This window comes from Coenobita brevimanus, chromosome 50 (assembly GCF_032717465.1).
Source record: "Coenobita brevimanus isolate Jiangsu-jjx chromosome 50, ASM3271746v2, whole genome shotgun sequence".
NCBI lineage: Eukaryota > Metazoa > Arthropoda > Malacostraca > Decapoda > Coenobitidae > Coenobita > Coenobita brevimanus.
This window is the reverse complement of record NC_137003.1, coordinates 36,833,531-36,855,366: the sequence shown is the minus strand read 5'-3', so window position 1 is coordinate 36,855,366 and position 21,836 is coordinate 36,833,531. Positions and strand designations below refer to the sequence as shown.

Sequence of the window (21,836 nt, the reverse complement as noted above, 5' to 3'; positions counted from 1 at the left end):
TCACCATCCAACCTCGCTGTACATTCACTGACTTCACCTCTCTCAAAGACCATCACTTTACTCTTCCCTACATTCACCTTTAGATTCCGTTCCTTACACACACTCCCAAACTCATCCACCAAGCCTTGCAGCTTCCCTTCGTCTTCACTCAACAACACAGTATCATTTGCAAACAACAGTACAGGGAGTTTCCAAACACTATCCTCTCTCACCAGGGCCACTCCAACATCCACTATCCTACCTTGTACCTCTTTTATTACCCCATCCATGTACAGATTGAACAACCATGGAGACATGACACATCCCTGTTTCAACCCAACTTTCAAAGAGAAAAATTCACTTAGTTCACCATCCACACTCACTGCAGCCTTAACACCATCATACATACTCTTCACAGCATTCAACAACTTTCCATCTACTCCATATATTCTTAATACTTTCCACAATCCTTGTCTATCCACCCTGTCATATGCTTTCTCCAAATCCATGAAAGCCGCATACAACTTCTTTCCCTTCTCTAGAAACTTTTCCACTAAAGATCTAAGAATGAACATCTGATCTACACAACCTCTTCCCTTCCTAAAGCCTTCCTGTTCTTCTCCAACTAATTCCTCTGTTCTTTCTCTAACTCTGTCAATAAGTATCCTACCACACACTTTTCCTATTATACTAAGAAGACAAATGCCCCTATGATTACCACACAATTCTTTTTCCCCTTTTCCTTTGTACAAGGGAATAATTATACCTGACTTCCAATCCTCCCGGACTCTACCTTCCTCCCAGGCCAGTCTGCACATCTTCCACATCCATTCTACTACTATCTCTCCCCCAAGCTTCAGCATTTCACCACACACTCCATCAATTCCTGGGGCTTTCCCCAAGTTAACTTTCTTCATTGCTTTCACAACTTCTATCCTACTGATTTCTTCCTGTCTTCTCTCCTCCCCCCTTCTCCCAGCCATTCCCCAGCCACTTATACTCGCATTACTTCCATCCTGTATGTTCAACAATTCCTTAAAGTGTTCTCTCCATCTGCTCACTTTCTCACCCTTCTCCACTAGTAATCTACCATTTTTATCTTTCACTCCCCTGCTAACCTCACTTCCACCCTGTCTTACTTTCTTCACCTCTTACCAGAACATTTTCTTACAGTCCCTCCACTTTACACTCAAATCCCTTCCAAATTCCTCATCCACTCTCTTCCTACTCTCTCTTACTAATCTTTTCACCTCTCTCTTTCTTTCTACATATAACTCTGTCTTCTGCCTCTCAACTTCTTCCACACCCCTATTTCTCATCCATTCATTGTATGCTTTCTTCTTTTGTGCCACAGCCTGTCTCACCTCTTCAGTCCACCACGCTGTTCCTTGCACCCCCCCTCCGTCTTCTCTTCATCCCACACACCACATCACATGCTGCACATATTTCTTCTGTAAATATCCTGCACACACCTTCAACATCCCCCATCTGCTTCAATTCATATTTGCCCAATCGTTCCTCCACTTCTCTCTTATACTTTGCCTTTTTCTCAACCTCTTGTAACCTTTCCACTCTCCTTGCAACTACTCCTTCCTCTCGTCTTTCCTTTCTATTTCTCCATCTTACTTGGATCCTAATTCTGGCCACCACCAAGTAGTGGTCAGAAAGTCCACTCCCCCAACCTCTATAAGCTCTTGCATCCATTACACATCTTCGCATCCTTTCATCCACACACACATAATCAATCATTGCCTTCCTTTCATTCAGTTCACCACCCACCCTTCTCATCACTCGCCATGTATACCTGTGGATCATTTTATGCCTGAAGAGGGTATTGGCTATCACCAACCCCCTCCCAGCACAAATGTCCACTAACGCACTGCCATTCTCATCTATCTCAGCAGGCACACCCCACTCACCAACTATTCCATCCACCTTCACATTCCCTACTTTACCATTCATATCACCGATCAAAAACACTCTCTCATTCCTTCCAAATTTTTCCATGCACACGTCCACATTTGTCCGGAACTCTTCTCTCACTCTGCTAGCACGATCTAGCTGAATTATAGTAAATGAGAGAATTATAGCAGTGAAAATGTTGTCTGGTAAACTTATGATTTCAGTTATATCAGCTTATGCACCACAGGTTGGCTTGGATGATGAACAAAAAGAATGATTCTAGGATGGCTTGATAAGTGTGGCTGGTGGTATGGGTGATGATGAGACTGAAGTTTTGCATGGGGATTTAAATGGTTGTGTGGGTGAAGCAGCTCAAGGCTATGAAGGGGTGCATGGAGGATACACATATGGTATGAGGAATGCAGAAGAAGAAAGGACACTAGAATCTGAGGAAGCAATGAATATGATTATGTGAAACACACATTTTAGGAAAAAGGAGACTAGATTGATTACATATGAGTCTGGGGGAAATAGTAGCCAGTCTGATTATTTCCTGGTCAGCAGTGCTGATAGGAGGTTGGCGAAGGATATTAAAGTTACAGGGAGCAAAGCATATGTGCAGCAACACAAATTACTGATAAATGATATGGTGCTTATGAAGAAGGTGGTGAAGAGAAGGACCAATGCACCCAAGAGGGAAATATGGAAGTAGAAAACCAAGCAACAGGGGATGCCTTCTATAGTGAGATGAATGGAGTGGTGGCTGAACAGGAAACTGTTGAGAAATGTCATACTGAGCAGTACAGAGCTCTCAAGAACAATCTCTTGAGAGTTACCGGTTCAGTGTGTGGACAGACATGGGGCCCTCTATGACGAGGTAACATGGTGGTGGGATGAGGGTGTAGAAGCTGCAGTTAAGGAGAAGTAAGGACATGGCTGCCACGCATAGGGCTTAAAAAGAGGTAAACAGGGCAAAATCTGTGTTTCAGAGACTTTTACTGGTTAACCTAAAATGTGCTCATAGGTAGAATGTGGTACTTAAATTGGCAAATCAGATGATGAGGGAAAACCAGAATATCATAGGTGAGCAATGTGTGAATAATGGTGAAGAAAAGGTAGTGGTGGACAATGAGGATATTAACCCCTACACCGCGGGCATGTTTACCGATGTTTTGCGTGTGCAGCGGGGTTATTCGGGGGCCGACAGATTCTCAAAAAATATTTGCCAAAAATCAGTTATTAGTCCTAGAATATTAAAATTACATATGCTTATGGCACATACCTTCAGCTTTCTCCTGGAATGTTTGTTGAGCCTTCGTCAGTTACCGTAGGACTTGTGGAGACCTCTGAAGTTGGGTAACGAAGTCTCCACTTTACACTTCCCGACAACCCGTAATATGATTACCACAGCCAGATATTAACACTATAAACACTACTCTATGATTTTCAAGTAGTTTGGGATCCATACTAAAAAAAAAAAACCACTGTGAAAGCAATGAAAATTATGAGCGCGTCTGACCATCGCACTTGAGCTAGCTCACTCTTGGTACTCTGTCATTTATTATTCATAAAACCCCTCACACTTTATATTTCTATTACTATATAACACTTATATATATCTACAGTCTTTATCCATAAGTTTCCTTCAGTAGTATTAGTTTATTGTCACTGTAGGGATTCAATTTCTTTCAGTAAAATACGTAGCATTAACTTTCTCGTCCTGTATACTAGCATTGAGAGTGAATGTCACTTTCATCTTCACTCTCATAACTCATAGTATTCAAACATGCTAGAGTGAAACTTTCACTTTCATTACTCCTAGGGTATATACTCGTATTCTTATAATACTACTCATTTACATTTCTATTTACGTTCTCTATTTTATTTATGTTATTTACATTTCTATTTTATTTACATTGTGTTATGCACTGTCACTTGAAGTAACTTATAAAACTATTTTCCATTGTTCACGTATATTTACATTCATTACTTTCACTTGCTGTTTACACATTATTTACACATTATTTACAATTCCACTTGCACTGTTTTACTCAATAGAAAGATCATAGTCACTCTTTTATCAATTGTCAGCCCTTTATCTCTTTCCACACGAGGTTTAGTAGGGGGTAAAGGTCACAGGGTCCTTTGCATGGGGGTGAAAAAGTCCCTGAAGTCAGCAAGAGGAAAGAGACGTACCTCCATGTCGAGAGATGAGAGTAAACTGATAAGGGAGGGCCGGGTGGAGGCCTACTTAGGGGATATTCAGTACTACCAGTGTTAGCTCTTGAAACAGCTATGTATAGCACTGAAATGATTGGCAGGAAATCTAGACAATACATTATAAATTAGGTAGTTCCAGGTGAATGTAAATATCACTTAGGCTTCTCCCTTCCCTCCTTATATGTATATTTATTACAAAAATAGATTATACGGCATATTTCAAGGGGAAAAAAACAGCGAAAATTAGCGAACGAGTGCACGTGAGGTGTTGTCAGGTGATAATTTGCCAATTCCAGGTGTATGGCACTCTCACTTTTACCTTATTTCTTTCTTGTATATATTATTTGGTATAAGAATAGGGCATAGGGCTTATTTCAATGGATGAAATCAGTGAAAAATTCCAGGGAAGATTTACTTAGCGTAGCACGGCCGGGCAGGCGAAAGGATAGGGTAATGGAGGGGGGGTAGGGAGGGGAGTCAAGAACGGGGAGAAATGGCTAAATTGTCAACAATGGATGGGAGGACAGATGAGATTAGGAGTGCTGACTAGTGTTGGACATTGGCAGTACTGATAGATGATACAAGCCCCCACTTGGAAGCCCGGGTGAATGCAAAATAACACAGAATCACAAAAGCAACGCCCCGCGGTATGATCCCTTGCTCCCAAGCGTCACGAAAGTGACGCCCCGCGGTTAAGGGGTTAAAGAAGCCTGGAAAGAGTATTGCAACCAGCTGCTGAATGATGAGTTTGACTGGAACAAGGAAGGTTTGGAGTTAGCAGATCCAGTGTTTGACCTTAGATTAATAATGCTACTTTAAGCAGGGCAACAGGAAGAATGCAGATGAGAAAGGTGGTGGGTGTGTCTGGATTGACTTTTGAAATGTTGAAGGCCTCAGAAGATAAGTGGGTTTAGTTACTGATTTGATAAATTTGATTACTGTATATGAATGTGTTGTTCCTAATGACTGGCTGAAGAGTGTGATTGCAGATGTTTATAATGGGAAGGATGATGCCCTAGAATGAGGAAATTAAAGACGCATAAAACTTTTGAACCAGATAATGAAGGTAATGGAGAGAGTTCTAAAAGGTTAGTAAGGGAAAGAGTGAATACTAATGATATGCAGTTTGGGTTTATGGCAGGCAAGGGGACCACTGATGCAACATTCACTGTCCGATAACTTCAAAACTATATGGGAAATACAAGATACCTGTACTTTGTTTTTGGTGATTCGGAGAAGGCCTTTGATAGAGTCCCAGGGAAGGTGGTGAAGTAGGCAATGAGAAAGCATGGGATCAAGGAGTAGCTGGTTAGAGTGGTTATGGCTATGTATGTGGGTGCTTGCACCCAGGTGAAAGTAAATGGAAATCTGAGTGATGACTCTATCATGAATGCATCAGGGGCCAGTCTTGAGCCCCTAACTTTTTGTCATGGTCCTCCAAGCTCTGTCACATTTTTTCAGAAATGGACTAGCATGGGATATGTTGCATGCTGATGACCTGGTGTCAACTGCAGAGAATGAAAGGGAAGTGGAGGAAAGATTTAGGATGTGAGGAAAAGGAAAGGGGTAAGGGTTTGAGAGTAAATGTAGATAAAACAAAAGTGATATCAAAGTTTGGTGGTGGTACTGCCATAACAGAGTGTGGCCATGTGCGGTTTGACATGAGGATGTCGGAAGTAACACATCTTGTGTAATATTTGTGATAAGTGGGTGCATATGAGGTGTAATGGTATTAGAGGTATGCTGTTTAATAATGCTGATTTTGTGTGTGTGGTGTGTCAGGGACAGCATTTAGAGATTAACAGGTATGCAAAGACTGATTCTGCTGGAGTCTCTTGAGTGTGTGGTGGATTTTTGTTATTTAGAGGACATGTTATGTCTTGGGGGTGAGGCTGGAGCCAGCTCCATGGCTACGATAAGGAGTGGGACTGTTGCATCTCCTACCACTGAGAGGGCTCTTCCTCCATGCTAAGGGATCTATGTATGCAGCATGTGTTAGCAGTGTCATGCTGTCTGGTAGTGAGACCTGGGCAATAAAGGAAGATGAGATTCATAGGCTCAAATGTACAGAAATGACAATGAGAAGATGGATGTGTAGGATGTCCTTGAATGCAAGGCCTGAGGGGGCTAGGATTGTGACTGAAGAGTTGAGAGGAAGGATGGGACTTGACTGTACTGGTGTTGTGATAAGAAGGAGTAGATTAAGATGGTTTGGGCACAGGTGTGGAAGGTGAGAAGTGGAGTGTTGGGAGTAGGGTTGGAAGAGGCCAACTAGAAAGAAAAGACCTGGGATGAGGTCACGGAGTGTGACTTCTGGAATACAGGACTGCACAGAGAGGCTGCCAGAGATTAAGCAACGTGGAGAGGTGCCATTAGATAATGAAGGCATGACAGTATGTTATAAACAATACAATACAAAAAAAGCCACTAGGTAGCGGGGGCAAAGTTTTTTGGCCATATGCTCTTGCTGGCATCATCCCCTGTGACACAGTAGGGTACGTTGTGTGGTATGTAAAAGCATGCAGAGCAGTGCATGAGACTGTTAGAGAAAAGCATTTGAGAAAGTATTCTGGCCTGCTCTGTATTTAGTGTCGCACTGAAAGGTCAGCAAAAGGAGGTCAGGATACCCTGATGGCTAGTGAAACAGGAGCTCCAGCTGTCCTTATCACCAACATTCCTATCCTCCGCCACTGGGTGACCAAGGCTGACGCATGCATGTTGGAGACTTTATAAATGGTACGATGCAAATAAAGTGGGGAACCCCAGGGTACAGGCCTATAAGCTTCATGATTATGAGCCGATAGGACTGAAGAAGTTAAAAAAATGAATAACTACATGAATTAAAAAAAATATATATAAATACATTATAAATAGTGACAAATGCCACACCACCAACCTCGTATCTTGTCTCTTTTCTGCCCAAGGAGATGTCTTATGGATGTGTTGCCACGAAGGGCCAATGTGATTGCAGTCTCTATCACCCCCTCCTTCACTTCGCTTTCTGACAGCTCTTTTACCAAGTCACCTACCCATGCCTCCACAGTTTCGCATCTGCAACATTACAGAAAATGATGGATTACTGGAAAAGTAAAGGTGGTGGGCTACTTGTCCATGAAGAAGGACGCATGAAACAAAGAAAGATAATGCCATAGAAACACTGATAATGAAGCAAAGTACAATGAAGGATGAGAGAAATGGACCACTGATTGTGGAGAACAAAGCATAAGGAGATATATTATATAGTAACAGGAACAACATTAAATAATGAAATGACCATAGGACAGATTCAACAAAAGAGAATAAAGTACTCACAAAAAAAACAAAAGTTTTCAGCTTCACATAGTTCATGTTTGTCACAGAGTATGAAATGGCTGTAAAAAATATCAGGATAATCCCTTTAACCCTCCCGTGGCCACCGAAGTCGAATGACGTTTAGCTGATAATTGGATGCAGGCGTCGTTTGAGCGCGGCCGCTAAATAAAAGGCCAAAAATTTTTGGAAAGTGAATGAACATTCTGAACGTCTTCAGACTGACCTACACTACACCCCCTTACATCCCATCAAGCATTTCTGAGCCTGCTGCTGTGATGAGTGGATTTTCGATTTTTCCGCTTGTGGCTATGCCTTAAGAGGCACAACTACACCCGTTATCTTGACACAGACAAAAAATATCATCTTTGTCCTCCCTTGCGAAACACACACAACCACCCTGTTTATGATTATGAATAAATACAGGCATAAACATAAAAGACATGATAATGAGAAAAATACATTTTTGTCTTGGTATCTTTACCTATTTGCTCAGGTTTGTTTTACTGGTTTGGATCATTCAATGCATTGCGACTTGTAGAAAATTGAAAACTTTTGGGAAGTGAACGAACATCTGGGACATGAGACTGACCTTCACTTCACGCTCTCAGACCTCATTCATCAGTTCACCACCTGCTGCCGTGATGAATGGCTGTACGATTTTTTCGCTTATGGCCATGCCTAACCACTCATTATCTCGACCCAGACAGAAAATATCACCTTTCTTCTCCCTTGCGAAACACACACAGCCGCCATGTTTACGATTATAGGTAAACATAGGCATAAACAGAAAGGACATGAAAATAAAAGAAAAAATAATTTTTGTTTGGTATCTTTACCTATTTGAACAGGTTTGTTGCACTGTTTTGAATTGTTTTACATATTCTTTGCCTTTTACAAGCATAACAGGAAAGTCTGCCGTGTTCATGTGATGCTTTCTTGGGTGGAAAGGCCTCCCTTCCCTTCCTGCTAATCAGAACGTGCGAGGTGCGAAAGGCAGGTTGTTTCGCATTTCAACCCTCACTGTCCAGCCTGTACACTCAAGGGATGATGTTTATCTCATTTAAGTCTGAAAACAGAAGCTCTCACCTCCCTTTTCCAACAAACTCCACCACCCACACTACAAAAATGTCGATAAACACAATAAACACCGAAAAATGCAAAATAAATTCATCATATAATTTTTAAAATTCAAACCTCGCATATTATGTACTGATAAACTTCAAAATATGCATATCTAGATATTTCACACCTTTTCAGCACCACTGACAATGTTTTTTGGCTAAAAAAAAAAAATATGATGTTGCATCACTGCATACCTACGTATGACTAGTATCAGCTGCATAAATTTACGCAAATTCTGCGTTTGATTGCACGCCATGAGATACTGTAGGTTTAGGAAGCTGAACTTTGCACTGCTAGGTGCATCGGAACTTCCTTTTCAATATGGCAAGGGAAAAAAATCAGTTTTCGAAACTTCAGAAAATGGCCCAGGCATCAGCCAGAAGTGCATGTAAAATTCCGGACCTGTGGCCACAAGGGGGTTAAGTCCAATGCAATTGTTTCACAGATTCTTTTCATTACAGTGCTCCATCTCTATCCTTTTACTACAACGTTCAATGATCACTCTTCTGAACTGTCTGCTTGCACTGCTTGCACCGCTTGCACCTGTCCCTCATTACAGTGGGCACAAAGCACCCACTCAGCAATGCGTTCTTACCTCTTCTCTGTCCAGTTCTCTAATGCCAAAGTTAACTACTTCTTACAGTCTTTAATGTATGCAACTGGTCAACTCTGGTGCTGTCCTCCTCAATCTATATTTCACTCTGCCTGCAGTCAACAGTCTTTCATTGGCAATGTGAGCAAGCACCTTAAAATTAATGGAAATTACCTTTGGCTCTCTTTTGTAGAATTTTTCAAAAAAGAACAATGTTTCTGCAGACTTCCAAGGGATGAAGGTGTATAGGACGATGCTGGAGGAAAAGAAGAGGGCGGCCAGGGAGACTACAATCTTTGCCTTCTTCAAACAGGGCCCCACCACGCCAGCAAGCTACAAAGGATCTCCCCAGCCCTCGACAAGCAGAGCACCTTCCTGGCCTTTAACCAGTATAGCAACTCCCCAACCTTCAACCGGCAGAGCATCTCTCCCGCCATCAACCGACAAAGAAACACCCAAGGTCTCCTCCCATCGAGGACGTGCTCGGCCCCTAGTGCTGGACCTAACCTCCAACCAATCCCCATCTCCTGTGCCACCTGTGTCTCCACAAGCCACTCCATCGCTGCCTTCCTCGCCCCAGCCTCCATCTCCCTTATCACTTCAGCCACTGTCCCTGTCTCCCTTGCCACGATGTGGGACACTGCATCTGACTCCATCGCTACCTCATCAGTGATCGCAACAGTCTCCCTTGCCACCTCACTGGTCATCGCCGCTGTCTCCCTCACCATTTCCTCTGCCACTGCATCGCACTCCATCGCCTCCCCAAGAGCCATCACATCGCACCTTATCGCCACCGCCTGAGCCAGCGCTTTGCACCCCACTGTCACCGCCTGAGCCATCGCATTACTCCCCATCGCCACAGCCTGACTCATATGCATCGCGCTCCATCGCCACCCCCAGAGCCAGTGCATCAGTCTCATGCTACAATCACCCCACCTTTCCCCCACCTCTGACCCTCCCATGCAGATGGGGTTTGAGGACTTTGAGGAGGATGAGTGAATGCTAGGGAGCACCACATGTCCCCTAGCCTAGGCGGGGATAGCAAGGATGATGACTAGGACCAGACATGGACTTGCAAACATAGTGATGAGAGGTGTTTGACATTTTCTAACCTATTTTTTATGATTTTCAGATTTTATATGTTGGTTTTAGTGAGTTATTTACAGATGCTAGGCTTACAGCTATTAGGCCATTTAGATTGGCTTTAAACTTGTTTTTGGGGTTCATTTGGGTGGGTTTTTGGACTTGGTTGGGAGGGTTGGGAGGGTTGGCTGATAAACGCTTCCCATTACTTTACATGTTAAAAGTACCCCAATATACGATATCCCGCCTAACGATGGGGTTTTACCTAACTAATTACATCGTTAAACCAGGGTATAACCGAATATAATAATACTGTACTGTACACTGATAAACATGTCTTTTATTTACCTTACTGTGGTGAACATAGCTGAAGTGGTCAGGCAGTCCAGATTGCTTCTGACTCCATCGGACTTTTTCTGATATAAAAGAATTTAGTCTGGTATAAGGTCAGGTGCGGGTAAGGGGATGGGTCTGTTACGATGTGGCAGGGGTAAACCAGCACTGCTGTCGAGCCCTGCTGCGGATGTCACTGATTGCATTGCGTAGTTGACCCTTGTGCGGTGTGGTGCGGTGAGGATTTGTCCGTTCTCCCCTTTGGGGCTAAGATGCGAATGAATGTGTTTGAATGGATGAGTAAATGGGGAGTGTGTCGTCCTGTCTCAGCTACTTCCCTTTCCTTGGGGGAAGCAGCCTAGGTATATAGATAGATAGATAGTCTGGTAGCACTCACCATCCACTCACTCGATGTAGTACTGCTCTCGAGTGTCTGCCCTTTCCTCTCCTCTCTCCTTTCCTTCCTTCATCTTCTGTCTTTCTTTACTTCATTCTTTCCTCGTCCTTCTGCCTGCGGGTGACTTTACACTCCTTCTTTTGTCTTTCTTCTTTCATTCTTTCCTCTCCTGCCTATGGGTGACTCTACATTGACTTACCAGCCAAATGGTTTCCTGTACACCAGGAAACCATTTACTATGCTGGGTAGTAACCATATAACCAAATTATGGCACCTGATGGTTTAGTGGGTAAATGAGGCACTCCAACTGAACTGAGCTGGTGAAGGTTTATATCCAAGGGATGGTTGGGGTTACTGCTCACGTAATGTTGCTCAGGGATGAGTAAGGCTGGTCACTCTCATCTTAAATGTCAAGACCAACATGCCTAGCCCCGGGCTCCTACACTTCTCATGGGGCAAGGTAGGATTGAATGATGGATGGATGGAGCTCCTCCATTCCAATAAAAGTGAATTCCAGTCTATTAAAGTCTGTTATATCGAGGTTTTACTGAACATACATACATACATAAACATTTACAGGTTACATCCAGCTGGAGTAACTTAACACACTATAAGACATCCAACTTTTGGTTATATGGTTACCAACCCAATGTAGTACATGTTTAGTCAGTCACCTAAAGGTAGCACTATACTGAAAGACTGGACAGTGAGTAACCCCACCTACCTTAAACAGATCATTTTAGATCTACAACACAAAAGGATTATTAGTCTTTAACAACACAGCTGAAATGCAATTCTAACAAGAGATTGAACTTGTACACAAGAAGGTGCAGAGCATTTAAAAAAAAAAAAAAAAAAAAAAAAAAGTGAGGAACAGTATGAGTTTAGAAATAACATTGGGCATTCTTGGTAGCTAGGAGTGATTTCCCTCATTGGATGTTATTGATGCCTTCAGACAGCTATGTACTGAGTAACATGCCAAATGATTTCCAGCTCTCCAGGAAACTATTTGTTACACTGGGTGATAACTACAGAACCAGCAACTGAACCACTGGCAGTCGAATGGGTTATGGTGCATCAGCTGGATGTGGCCCACAATGGTTTAGTCCTACAGCTGGTTCAAGGTGAAGGTTCACTTAGTGTCAGTTAAGGATGTGTGCCTGGTCCCCTAGCCTCTGATGTCTGGACTGAGTAGCCTTGCCCTCGGATCTTATATTCCTCATGGAACAACCCAGAACTGGATAATGGATGGATGGATGGATAGAAGGATGGATAAATGAATGCACGGATATACGATAAAAATAAAATGCACAAAATAAGCTGTTTATTGCATTCATGGATTTAGAGACGGTTGATGACAGGATGGAATGGGAGGGATTACTGATGGTTCAGAGCATATCTGGTGTTGAAGGGAGTTTGTTAAGCACATTTTAATCCAATTTTTCATGTGATTAGGTGGGGGAGAGGTTTATCAAAACTTTTTGTGTGACAGTGTCACAAAGGGATGTGTTGTTTTACCTTGGCTGTTCATTATGTGAATGTGGAGTTCAAAGTAAGGACAGCAGGAAACAAAGATAAATTAGAAGAGACTCCCCTCCGGTTAAAAAGGATTAGCTAACTCTGAAATCTACCCAGCCCACTGTCAATGGAAACTGGGATAAATAATGTAATGATCATGACATGACTATCAAAATGATCAGTTTCTATGATTTAGAGTGTATGAGTGAACTTACTGCCAAAGTTGCCTGTTGTCAAAGTCTGTGGCAGCCAACAAAATGTGTAGAAGGAGGGAGCGATCCTTTTTGAGGGGATGAAGACGGATGTAGCAGGTGTGGGCAGCTGTAAGAAGGGTGGTGGCCGAGAGAGATGAATGTGCGGGTGGCTGATGGGCTGAAGTGAGTTGTGGTGCTGGGGAGGAAACCAAAAGGACCAGCACTGCATCCACTACACATTTCAGCCGATAATGTCCATCTCGGTTTTCATCAAGTAGTAGCTCTGGGTGGGAGATAAGAAACTATTAAGAATAGAGTTATAGGAGGCACGCAAAAGAACAACAGCTAATACCTGCACCATAGGCACCTAGTGGTCTAATACTGTAGTCAGAATTCTCCATTCAAAGTAAAACCTAGTAATTATCAAAAGGTTCAAACCCCAAGGTGACAATTAATGTTTTTCAATCACAGAGTGCCACCACAGAGAGTAATTTGGTCATTTACCCTTACATAAAACATACGAATGGTAATAAGCTAACCTAAATGGCCTGAAATGGATATACAGTAAATGAACCTCAATGGATCTGAAAGGCCCTGAAGAGACCTTAATTGATCAGACTAAACATTCATATCATTTATAAAGGCTCCAGCATGCTTGCATGCGTTGGTCTTGGTCACCAAATGACAGCAAACCATGCTGCTCAGTCTCTGGCAGCCTTCCTGAATGACAGCTAACCATGATGCTCAGTCTCTGGCAGCCTTCCTGAACAGACCTTAAAATGATCTGATTAAACATGTTTCATTTACAAAGGCTCCAACATGCTTGCATGCACTGGCCTTGGTCACCTAATGGTGACTCTCCATGCTGCTCAATCTCTGGCAGCCTTCCCATTCATTCCCTTATCCCTGAGGTCACACTCTATGACCTTGTCCCAGGTCTTTTTCTCTCTGCCTCTCACAACCTCACCCCCAGCATTCACACTTCTCACTTTCTGCACCCAACTGTTATCCCCCATCCTCCCCCCATGCCCAAACCATCTCAATATACCCCTCCTCAAAACAATAGCAATACATTTTAGTCCCATCCTTCCTCTCAACTCTCCAATCATAATCCTAGTCTACCCAGGCCTCACATTCAAGGACACACTACACGTCCACCTAATCACTGTCCTTTCTGTATGTTTGAGTCTACCAATATCCTCTTCCTTTAATGCCCAAGTATCACAACCATACAGCATTACACTCCTAACACATGCTGCACACAAAGATTCCTTAACATGGAGGAAGAGACTTCTCAATGTCAGGAGAGGCCACAGCTCCCTGAACTTCTTCCAACCACTCCACATTCTAAGCACACCCCAACCTTTGGCACATAACATGTCTCCAAAGTAACAAACTCTTCCACACACTCAAGAGACTCACCAGCTAGATCAATCCTTTTACACCTAACAACCTCGACTGGCTCTCCCCAACATTATCTATCTATCTATAGCCCGACGCCCTAATCCCACAAAGGGTGGCCACAGACAAAATGCCTCCAAGTCGCTCTGTCACCCACCATTTGACTACCCTCCTGCCAACTCACTCCCCCCCTCCCTTATATACCTCTCAACTCCATCCCTCCACCTCATCCTCGGCCTTCCCCTCCCTCTCCCTCCCTCCACTTCACCTACATACACACTTAGCCAGTCTTTCATTCTCCATTCTCTCCACACCACACACATGAAACCAGCAATACCTCGCAGTCTGCCTCTAGTACCACTACAACTACATAAGCTGGAATTACTACCCACACCCTTGTGGCAAACTGTGCATGGCCACTCTCCCACTTCTTTGACAGTACAGCCACCAATCCTTGATACCATCAACTTTGTTTTATCTGCATTTACTCTCAGGCTCTTGTGCCCCATCCATCTCTCCACTTCCTTCATCCTTCCTCTGCCTTCCTTTCTTTCTCTGCAATCGACACCAAATCATCAGCACACAACCTCTCCCTCAGAAGTCTATCTCTGAAGTCACTTGAGAGGGTTTCAAGCACCACAATAAGCAATAAAGGGCTCAAGACTGACCCCAGTCAGGGAAAACTCATCACTCAAATCTCCATTCACTCTCTCCTGGGTGCTAGCGTCCACATACACCACTATAACTACTCTACTCAGCTCCTCCTCGATCCCAAGTTTTCTCATTGCCCACTTCACCACCTGCCTAGGTAATGTGTCAAAGGTCTCCTCCTAATCAACAAAAATAAAGTACAGATCCCTTTTCTTTCCTATGTATTTAACCTGATGCTGTCAAACAATGAATATGGCATCAGTGGTACCTCTGCTTGGCATGAACCCAAACTACATCTCATTCATATTTGCTCTTTCCCTAATCATACCTTCTAGAACTCTCCCCATTATCTTCATTAACTGGTCCAAAAGTTTTATGCCTCTAGATTATCTTTTCCAGGGCATCACCCTTCCCCTCATACACATTTACAATCACACTCTTCAGCCAGTCCTCTGGGGCGAGACAGTCATATACTGTATTTATCAATTCAATAACTAAAAATCTATCTCTATCTACAGCTAGACGCCATAATCCCGTAAAGAGTGGCTGTTCGACTTTGAATTAGTTGTTTTACAGGGAAAGGCACTGACTCTATGCCAGCTCACTTGCTGACACGTAGGGAACAAGTATGGGTTGGTTATATGGTTACCACCCAACACTGTAAGTGGTTTCCTGGCTTACAGGAGACCATTTAGCTTGTCATTCAATGTAAAGCTACCTGAAAGGGAAAGAAGAGTATTAAAAAGGTGACAAGAAGGATGGAAGAAACAGGAGGAGAGGAAGATGAGGGAAAAAGTAGGCAGCACTGCATAAGTGAGTGGACAATGGTTGCCACCACGTATTTAAAAAAAAAAAAAAAAAAAAAAAAAAAAAAAAACTAAGTGCGTTGACTGGACCTAGATTGAACACACATTAATGAACATGAACTGACCTGGCCACAGTAAGTCCTTACATTAATTTATTTCCCCTGGTCCTGTGGCATATGCAACATTAGGATATAATTTTTGTGACTCAATTCATGTTCATATGCCACTTACATATGCCAGTGACAATATGTTTAACCCATGGATTGTACAATTACCTTTTTTATCCCACCCCATGATATGCAAAAATGTAGGAAATTTTTTTAAAATTATAAACTTCAAGATAAACATCCAGGGCATCATTTGGTGAAAAGAAAAAAATCTCTCTCTTCGTCTTTGCATAGCGCCATGCATAAGTTTGCGTAGGGGTCGAGTTGTTTACGATGATGCACAGCCAGCACAACCTGAGCTGTGGCTTGCAACGCGACGCTACCTAACCTGAGATGTGGCTCGCAATCCATAGGTTAAAATAATAAGTACTTGATTCATCACGTAAAATTTCCCAGGTAGTCACTCCTCCCAGCACAGAACCTTGCACTCTGAATCCCTTTTCCGTAAACACTGAGTTCCTGTCTGCTTTATGGTGGCCATAGATAGAGAATCTGTATATACAGAGCATGAATTATGGAGGAATGACTATAGTCAACACTTGAGCAATCTCTCTCTTTCACCTCATCACTCACATCCTTTACGTTCCACATTGCAATGAACTGGAGGGATGGAGTGGAGAGGTATATGAGAGAGGGGGATGTGGGCTGGGGGGAGGGCAGTGAAAGAACGGGGTACAGGGTGACATGGAAACGATCTGTTTGTGGCCACCCCTTAGGGGATTAAGGCTTCTGGCAAGAGACAGACAATAACACTTTGACTTTCACATGCCCTTCTCTTACAACAGACACCCCATTCTAATTCATACTAAACCAGGGTGAGATAAGGTTAAATCTGACTATCACTTTCCCTCCATAAAGCTTCAGTCCTGCAGTGGAATTAATATGAACTAATAAAGAATAACCAAATACAGAAATTTCACTTCTTTTCACAGATATGAATCTGCCACTGATTTGTTCCTTGCTTTTCAGTTTCTCTTTGTTCACTCTGAGCTGTCCTCATGTCCATTTTTCTCCATTTTCCTGCCAATTTCACTCTGCATACTACAGTAAAAGTCCTCCAATCCAACCACCATTAATTCGAGTATCCCAATACTCCGAATTTTTCAAGGCAAAATTTTTTAAATTTTTCTGGGCTTATTTCGATTTTTTCTGGCCTTTATCTAACTTTATCTAAGGATTTATCTGGCTTGGACTTGCTCTTGGACTTGGATGTACCTCCCTGCAACTACAATATTCACTTACACTTCTATGCATTTCTAATGTTTAAAACAATAACTCATATATTTTTAAGTGTTTATTTAATGATCATGTACATATTTCTAATGTTTTCAAAGGTCCCTCCAAATAGTCTGAAAGACCCACAGTCTCCTGCCATTTGGATTACAGGAATTTTACTGGATAATCATAATGATCAGATAAACCTATGCACTGTCCCCTCACAACTCACATCAGTAACACTCCCAACCATCCTTCTATTTGCACATAAGCACTTAAAGCATCTTTCATCATGCCCTCCAGTCTATAGTGTACCATGTGTATTTCCATTATTCCTTGCATTTGAAGTATGAATTGTTTAAACACATTTTCTCTCCTGATCATACTCTTCAGTTGATATCCATTATCATTTCCCCTGGTACTCCAAACTGACCCATTAAATCACTGACAGGATCTTTACCAGCTTTTCCATTCAGATTTCCCATCACAAATACACTTTAACTCTTTGGCATATTTCTAACACTCTAACTAGTTAGTTTAAAAACTTGTCTTTCCTTTTCATGCCCCTGTCATCAAGAAGTACAGAACATAGGATATATTCAAAGGCACTTTCATTGCTTCGGACCTAACATTCATAGTATCTTGAGCTGATATATTTATTATCACTCAATCCTCACTGTTACAGTCACATCCTGGTATGTGATGGCTGAGTATGCAATCAACTGACAGAACGATTAATGAAAACTTATACCCAGTTAATGATAGTGAAAATCGCTTATAAAAATTTTTCAATGGCCAAGAACAATGATCCTGTGAGGAAACACATGTCACCCACACAAGCCAACAGTCATATGTTTGAGCCAAGATGACTCCCCAGTATTTACATGCACATCGAAACACCATCACTATTGCAAATTAACAGTTCAAGTGCATGACAAACAGTGCCGTGTATGATGTTAACCCCTAAATGGTTGCCAGTGCTGAACGACACTTTACTGTAATGTGGCTGGTTATGGTGATACATCGCATTCTGTAAAAAACTGCAAACAATCTTGGGAAGGAGACAAAGGTCTGGGAGATGTTGACAATGACCTACTCTACCCTCCAAACCACTCAGGCAGTCAGCACATCTCATGAATCAGTCATGAGTGGATGTCCATCTTTTGCTCCCCTGAAGTGTTAGTCTAAGTTGGAATAAGAAAGTAAGTCAAGAAAAGAAAGAAAGTGTGTTCCCCAGATAGTGGCAGCTTATCAAAGTTTGCTTTTGACCTGGAAAGGGAGGGGAGAGAGATAAACATCCCCTGCAATTACTTGTTCTACCCACTCTACAACCCACAACCCTACAAACGTTTTTTTCTTTTACTCATTTTGTGTCATTTTTCTTTTATTGTATTGTCTTCCTTGTTTTTCTTTGTATTTGTAGAAAAAATATTTACAGCAGAACCTCAATTATCCGGGAGCCACGGGGAAGTCTAAATGCCGGAAAAACAATTTTTCTGGATTATTGAATAACACCTACAGTAAAACCTAGATACAACGGACTCCAATAGACCGGAATTCGCCTTTATTGGACTCAAGGAGCTACCGGACTAAATTCCTATATATTGGAAAAAAAGTCCAATAAAGCCAGAAGCAGTGCGGACTGTCTGACCACTTCAGCTATGCTCATCACAATAAGATAAATGAAAGACATGTTTCAGTGTACAGTACGGTATTATTATATACAGTATATTGTACCACCTGATTAATGCAGTGAAGCTATAACACAGTACAGTACCACAATGGTAGTCAAAACATCTTAAAAACCATTCATGCGATCTGAACTAATGTCTGATTCATCGAAAAAAAGTCTGGTTTAACAGAGGGAAGTCCGGATGTCACTTTTATCAGATTTTCGCATTTCTCGGAATTGTCTGGGCCCTAATTACCGTATTTCGCGGCATGTAAGACGCAGCATTGTGAAAGACGCACCCTAATTCTGGCAGGGCAGTTCTGTGAAAAAAAACTTTGCCCCAACCAAGACTGCAGTAAGGTTTCTTGATAAGAGCCATTACCACACAGATACACACTCACCTTTCAGAATCTATTCATTACTGATCATCAGCCTTTGGTTTCTTTTTTGATATACAAAGAATGGTACAGGAATAAGAAAACAATGCCCCTTCTTGACAAAACGTGACTGATATGAGCCACTATCACTTAGATACAACACTCACCTTTCAGAATCTATTCAGTGCACATCATCCTTTAGTTTCTTCTTTTATGTACAAAGAATGATACAGGAAAAGAGAAGACAAAACCCCATCTTAACAAAACGTGACTTCAAACCACGAGGCCATCTCAACTTTGTTGATAAAAATGTATCAGTAAACTGATCTAAACACTGTTTTTAATATTTTATGAATTTAAAACCACAAATGAAGTCAATAAACTCTATTCTTTCATTCACTGACGAAAACATAAAATACAATGAATGTTCACATCAGTTCATTTATCCTAAAAGAACCCCGTCATATTCCACACCTGTTACGGAATTTCCTCGCATTGCCTTGACTCAAGCACAATATCAGACTACTACCATCATTAATCATGCACTCTAACTAACCTGTAATTATCTCCACAAATAATATAAAAAGGTAGCACTTGTAAATACACAAATTACAATGTTTTACAACCAAAGTTCAATATAGCATCATTAATCATGCACTCTAACTAACCTGTAATTATCTCCACAAATAATATAAAAAGGTAGCACTTGTAAATACACAAATTACAATGTTTTACAACCAAAGTTCAATATAGCAAGGCTGCTTGGGAACAGGATAGACAGCTGTTTTTACTCTCTTCTCTCAGTATCACTCCTTCACTGTCAGCTATGTTTGCCTTGCAGCATCAACAATTAAAAATGTATGCTTCACTGATCATAATTTACTATAAACATTCATTTCAAAACATACTATGGTGAAAACATCCATTGTTACACCTTAGTAACACTGCTGCCTCCCAGTTGCTAGACAGCAGTCTCTACCCCTTCCTCTCAGTATCACTTCCTCACTGTCAGCGATGTTTCCCTTGCAGCATCAACAGTTAAAAATACGTTCTTCACTGATCACAATTTACTAAAAACAGACATTCATCTCAAAACATGTCGAGAATGGTGAAACTATCTCTTAGCAACACTGCTTCATCCCAAGCGCTAGACAACTGGCTCAACCCTCTTCTCCCAGTATCACTCCCTTACTGTCAGCTGTTTTCCTTGCAGCATCAACAATTAAAAATGCATATTTCTCTTACCAGAATTTACTAAAAACAGACATCCATCTCAAAACATTCGAGTACTGTGAAAACATCCATTTTTGGTCTTAACACTGCTGCCTCCTAGTCGCTATGGTACACACACACACACGCACACATGTACACACCACATGCAACATTCGCTCACCTCTGAAACATTTACATCAGTCCGTTTTGGAGTACCCAGTGGCTTTATTATATGCCAAAAACATCAAAATGTATTTGGTTGTTCAATATAAATATCATCACTTAAGGACATGAAACATCTCAAACAATTTATTCATCCAAACATCGTCAGTGCAAGACTAAAGGTGTACAGCACCAATGATCCTAAATTTTCCATGGTTGCATCTGTCATGATCACCTAAAACCTATATTCACTTCATATTACTGACATGGTGAAAATTTCACTTGTCTTCAAATCCTGAGAATTCATCACTACTTCCCCCGAGTCCTGAAGCATCACTGGAAGTCATCACCTCAGTCATCATCACTGTTTCACTGTCACTTTCATACAGTAAATGGTCCTCAGTACCATCCATTGAATTGCTTATACCACACTTCATACGATTTTAACTTGGCAATCGTTTTAACTGAGCACAGGCGATATTCAGACTTGGGGCATTTGATACGGCCCACATTAACCTCCTCAGTACATGTTTCCTGAACTGAATAAAATCATATGGCGAGCATGAATAAACTACCCTATAAAATACATTGCTGGGCTGAAGGGATTATAATAAGCGGATTATCAGTTCCCTAGCCTGACTCTTCCCACTTCTACTTCCTTAACTACACCCACACCAAACTCTCACCTACACCTTAGATTCTAGTCGTTGACCGTAACGTCCAAAATGGCAAACGATTTTACAACCTAACCTAACCTAACCTAACAAATTTGGACGTTACGGCCTAAATGATCCATATTGCCGATCATGAGAGCTTTGCTTAGGCAGCAGAGATGCAGAGAGTGAACGTTGTCAATCATGCTGATCGCTTCGTCTGCTAAGAATACAGCAGAAATGGCGGACGCTGATATGAATGCCCGTCAGGCACTGCTATTTCAGATATTGCATCAGTTATGCTACTAAGTGAATTTTATCCTATTTTCATAACAAAATACTGTAATTGGGTGTGCCTTGAGTTGCATAGACATTGCTAAAGTACTTCACTTAGCTGAAAAAGTGAAGCTGTAACTTCGTTAGCTTGCTAGAGTAGGGTGTACGCTAGACACTAAACTGCTAAGTTGCTAAACCGCTAAACCCCTTGACGGTATTGGAGTTGAGCTGAAAACAAACCGTGAATGCTTTGTGTTCTTGAACTTGCATGTTTTAATATCTGCTGCATATATACACTCACAAAATATCACAAAAGTAACTGACCTAATTAGGGTTACTGAATTTCCATACGTGACGAAAGTCTGTTTTGATGACTTGGCAGTTTCACTAGCCAGCATCTCTCCAGCATGATTGCTTTGCTAGTTAGTGAATGGATGGCAAGCAAAGTGGTCATGATTGCCTTTCAGAAGGTTAGCAGACGGTTCACCAGTGAGCATGTTAGCTTGCTAGAGTTGGGTGTACGCTAGACACTAAACTGCTAAGTTGCTAAACCGCTAAACCCCTTGACGGTATTGGCCAGTTGAGCTGAAAA

General features: G+C 41.9%; 1 protein-coding gene across 1 annotated transcript in view; it reads right to left on the bottom strand.

The window, feature by feature from the left end:
- LOC145399807 (testis-expressed protein 10) overlaps positions 1 to 21,836 on the bottom strand; it is a 271,732-nt gene that overhangs the window by 19,279 nt on the left and 230,617 nt on the right. Inside the window, exons 10-11 of the mRNA XM_080272356.1 lie at positions 12,674 to 12,935; positions 6,998 to 7,152 (exon numbers count right to left, since the gene is read on the bottom strand). Of these exons, the coding sequence (XP_080128482.1) occupies positions 6,998 to 7,152; positions 12,674 to 12,935 (417 nt within the window). The remainder of the gene's footprint in view (positions 1 to 6,997; positions 7,153 to 12,673; positions 12,936 to 21,836) is intronic.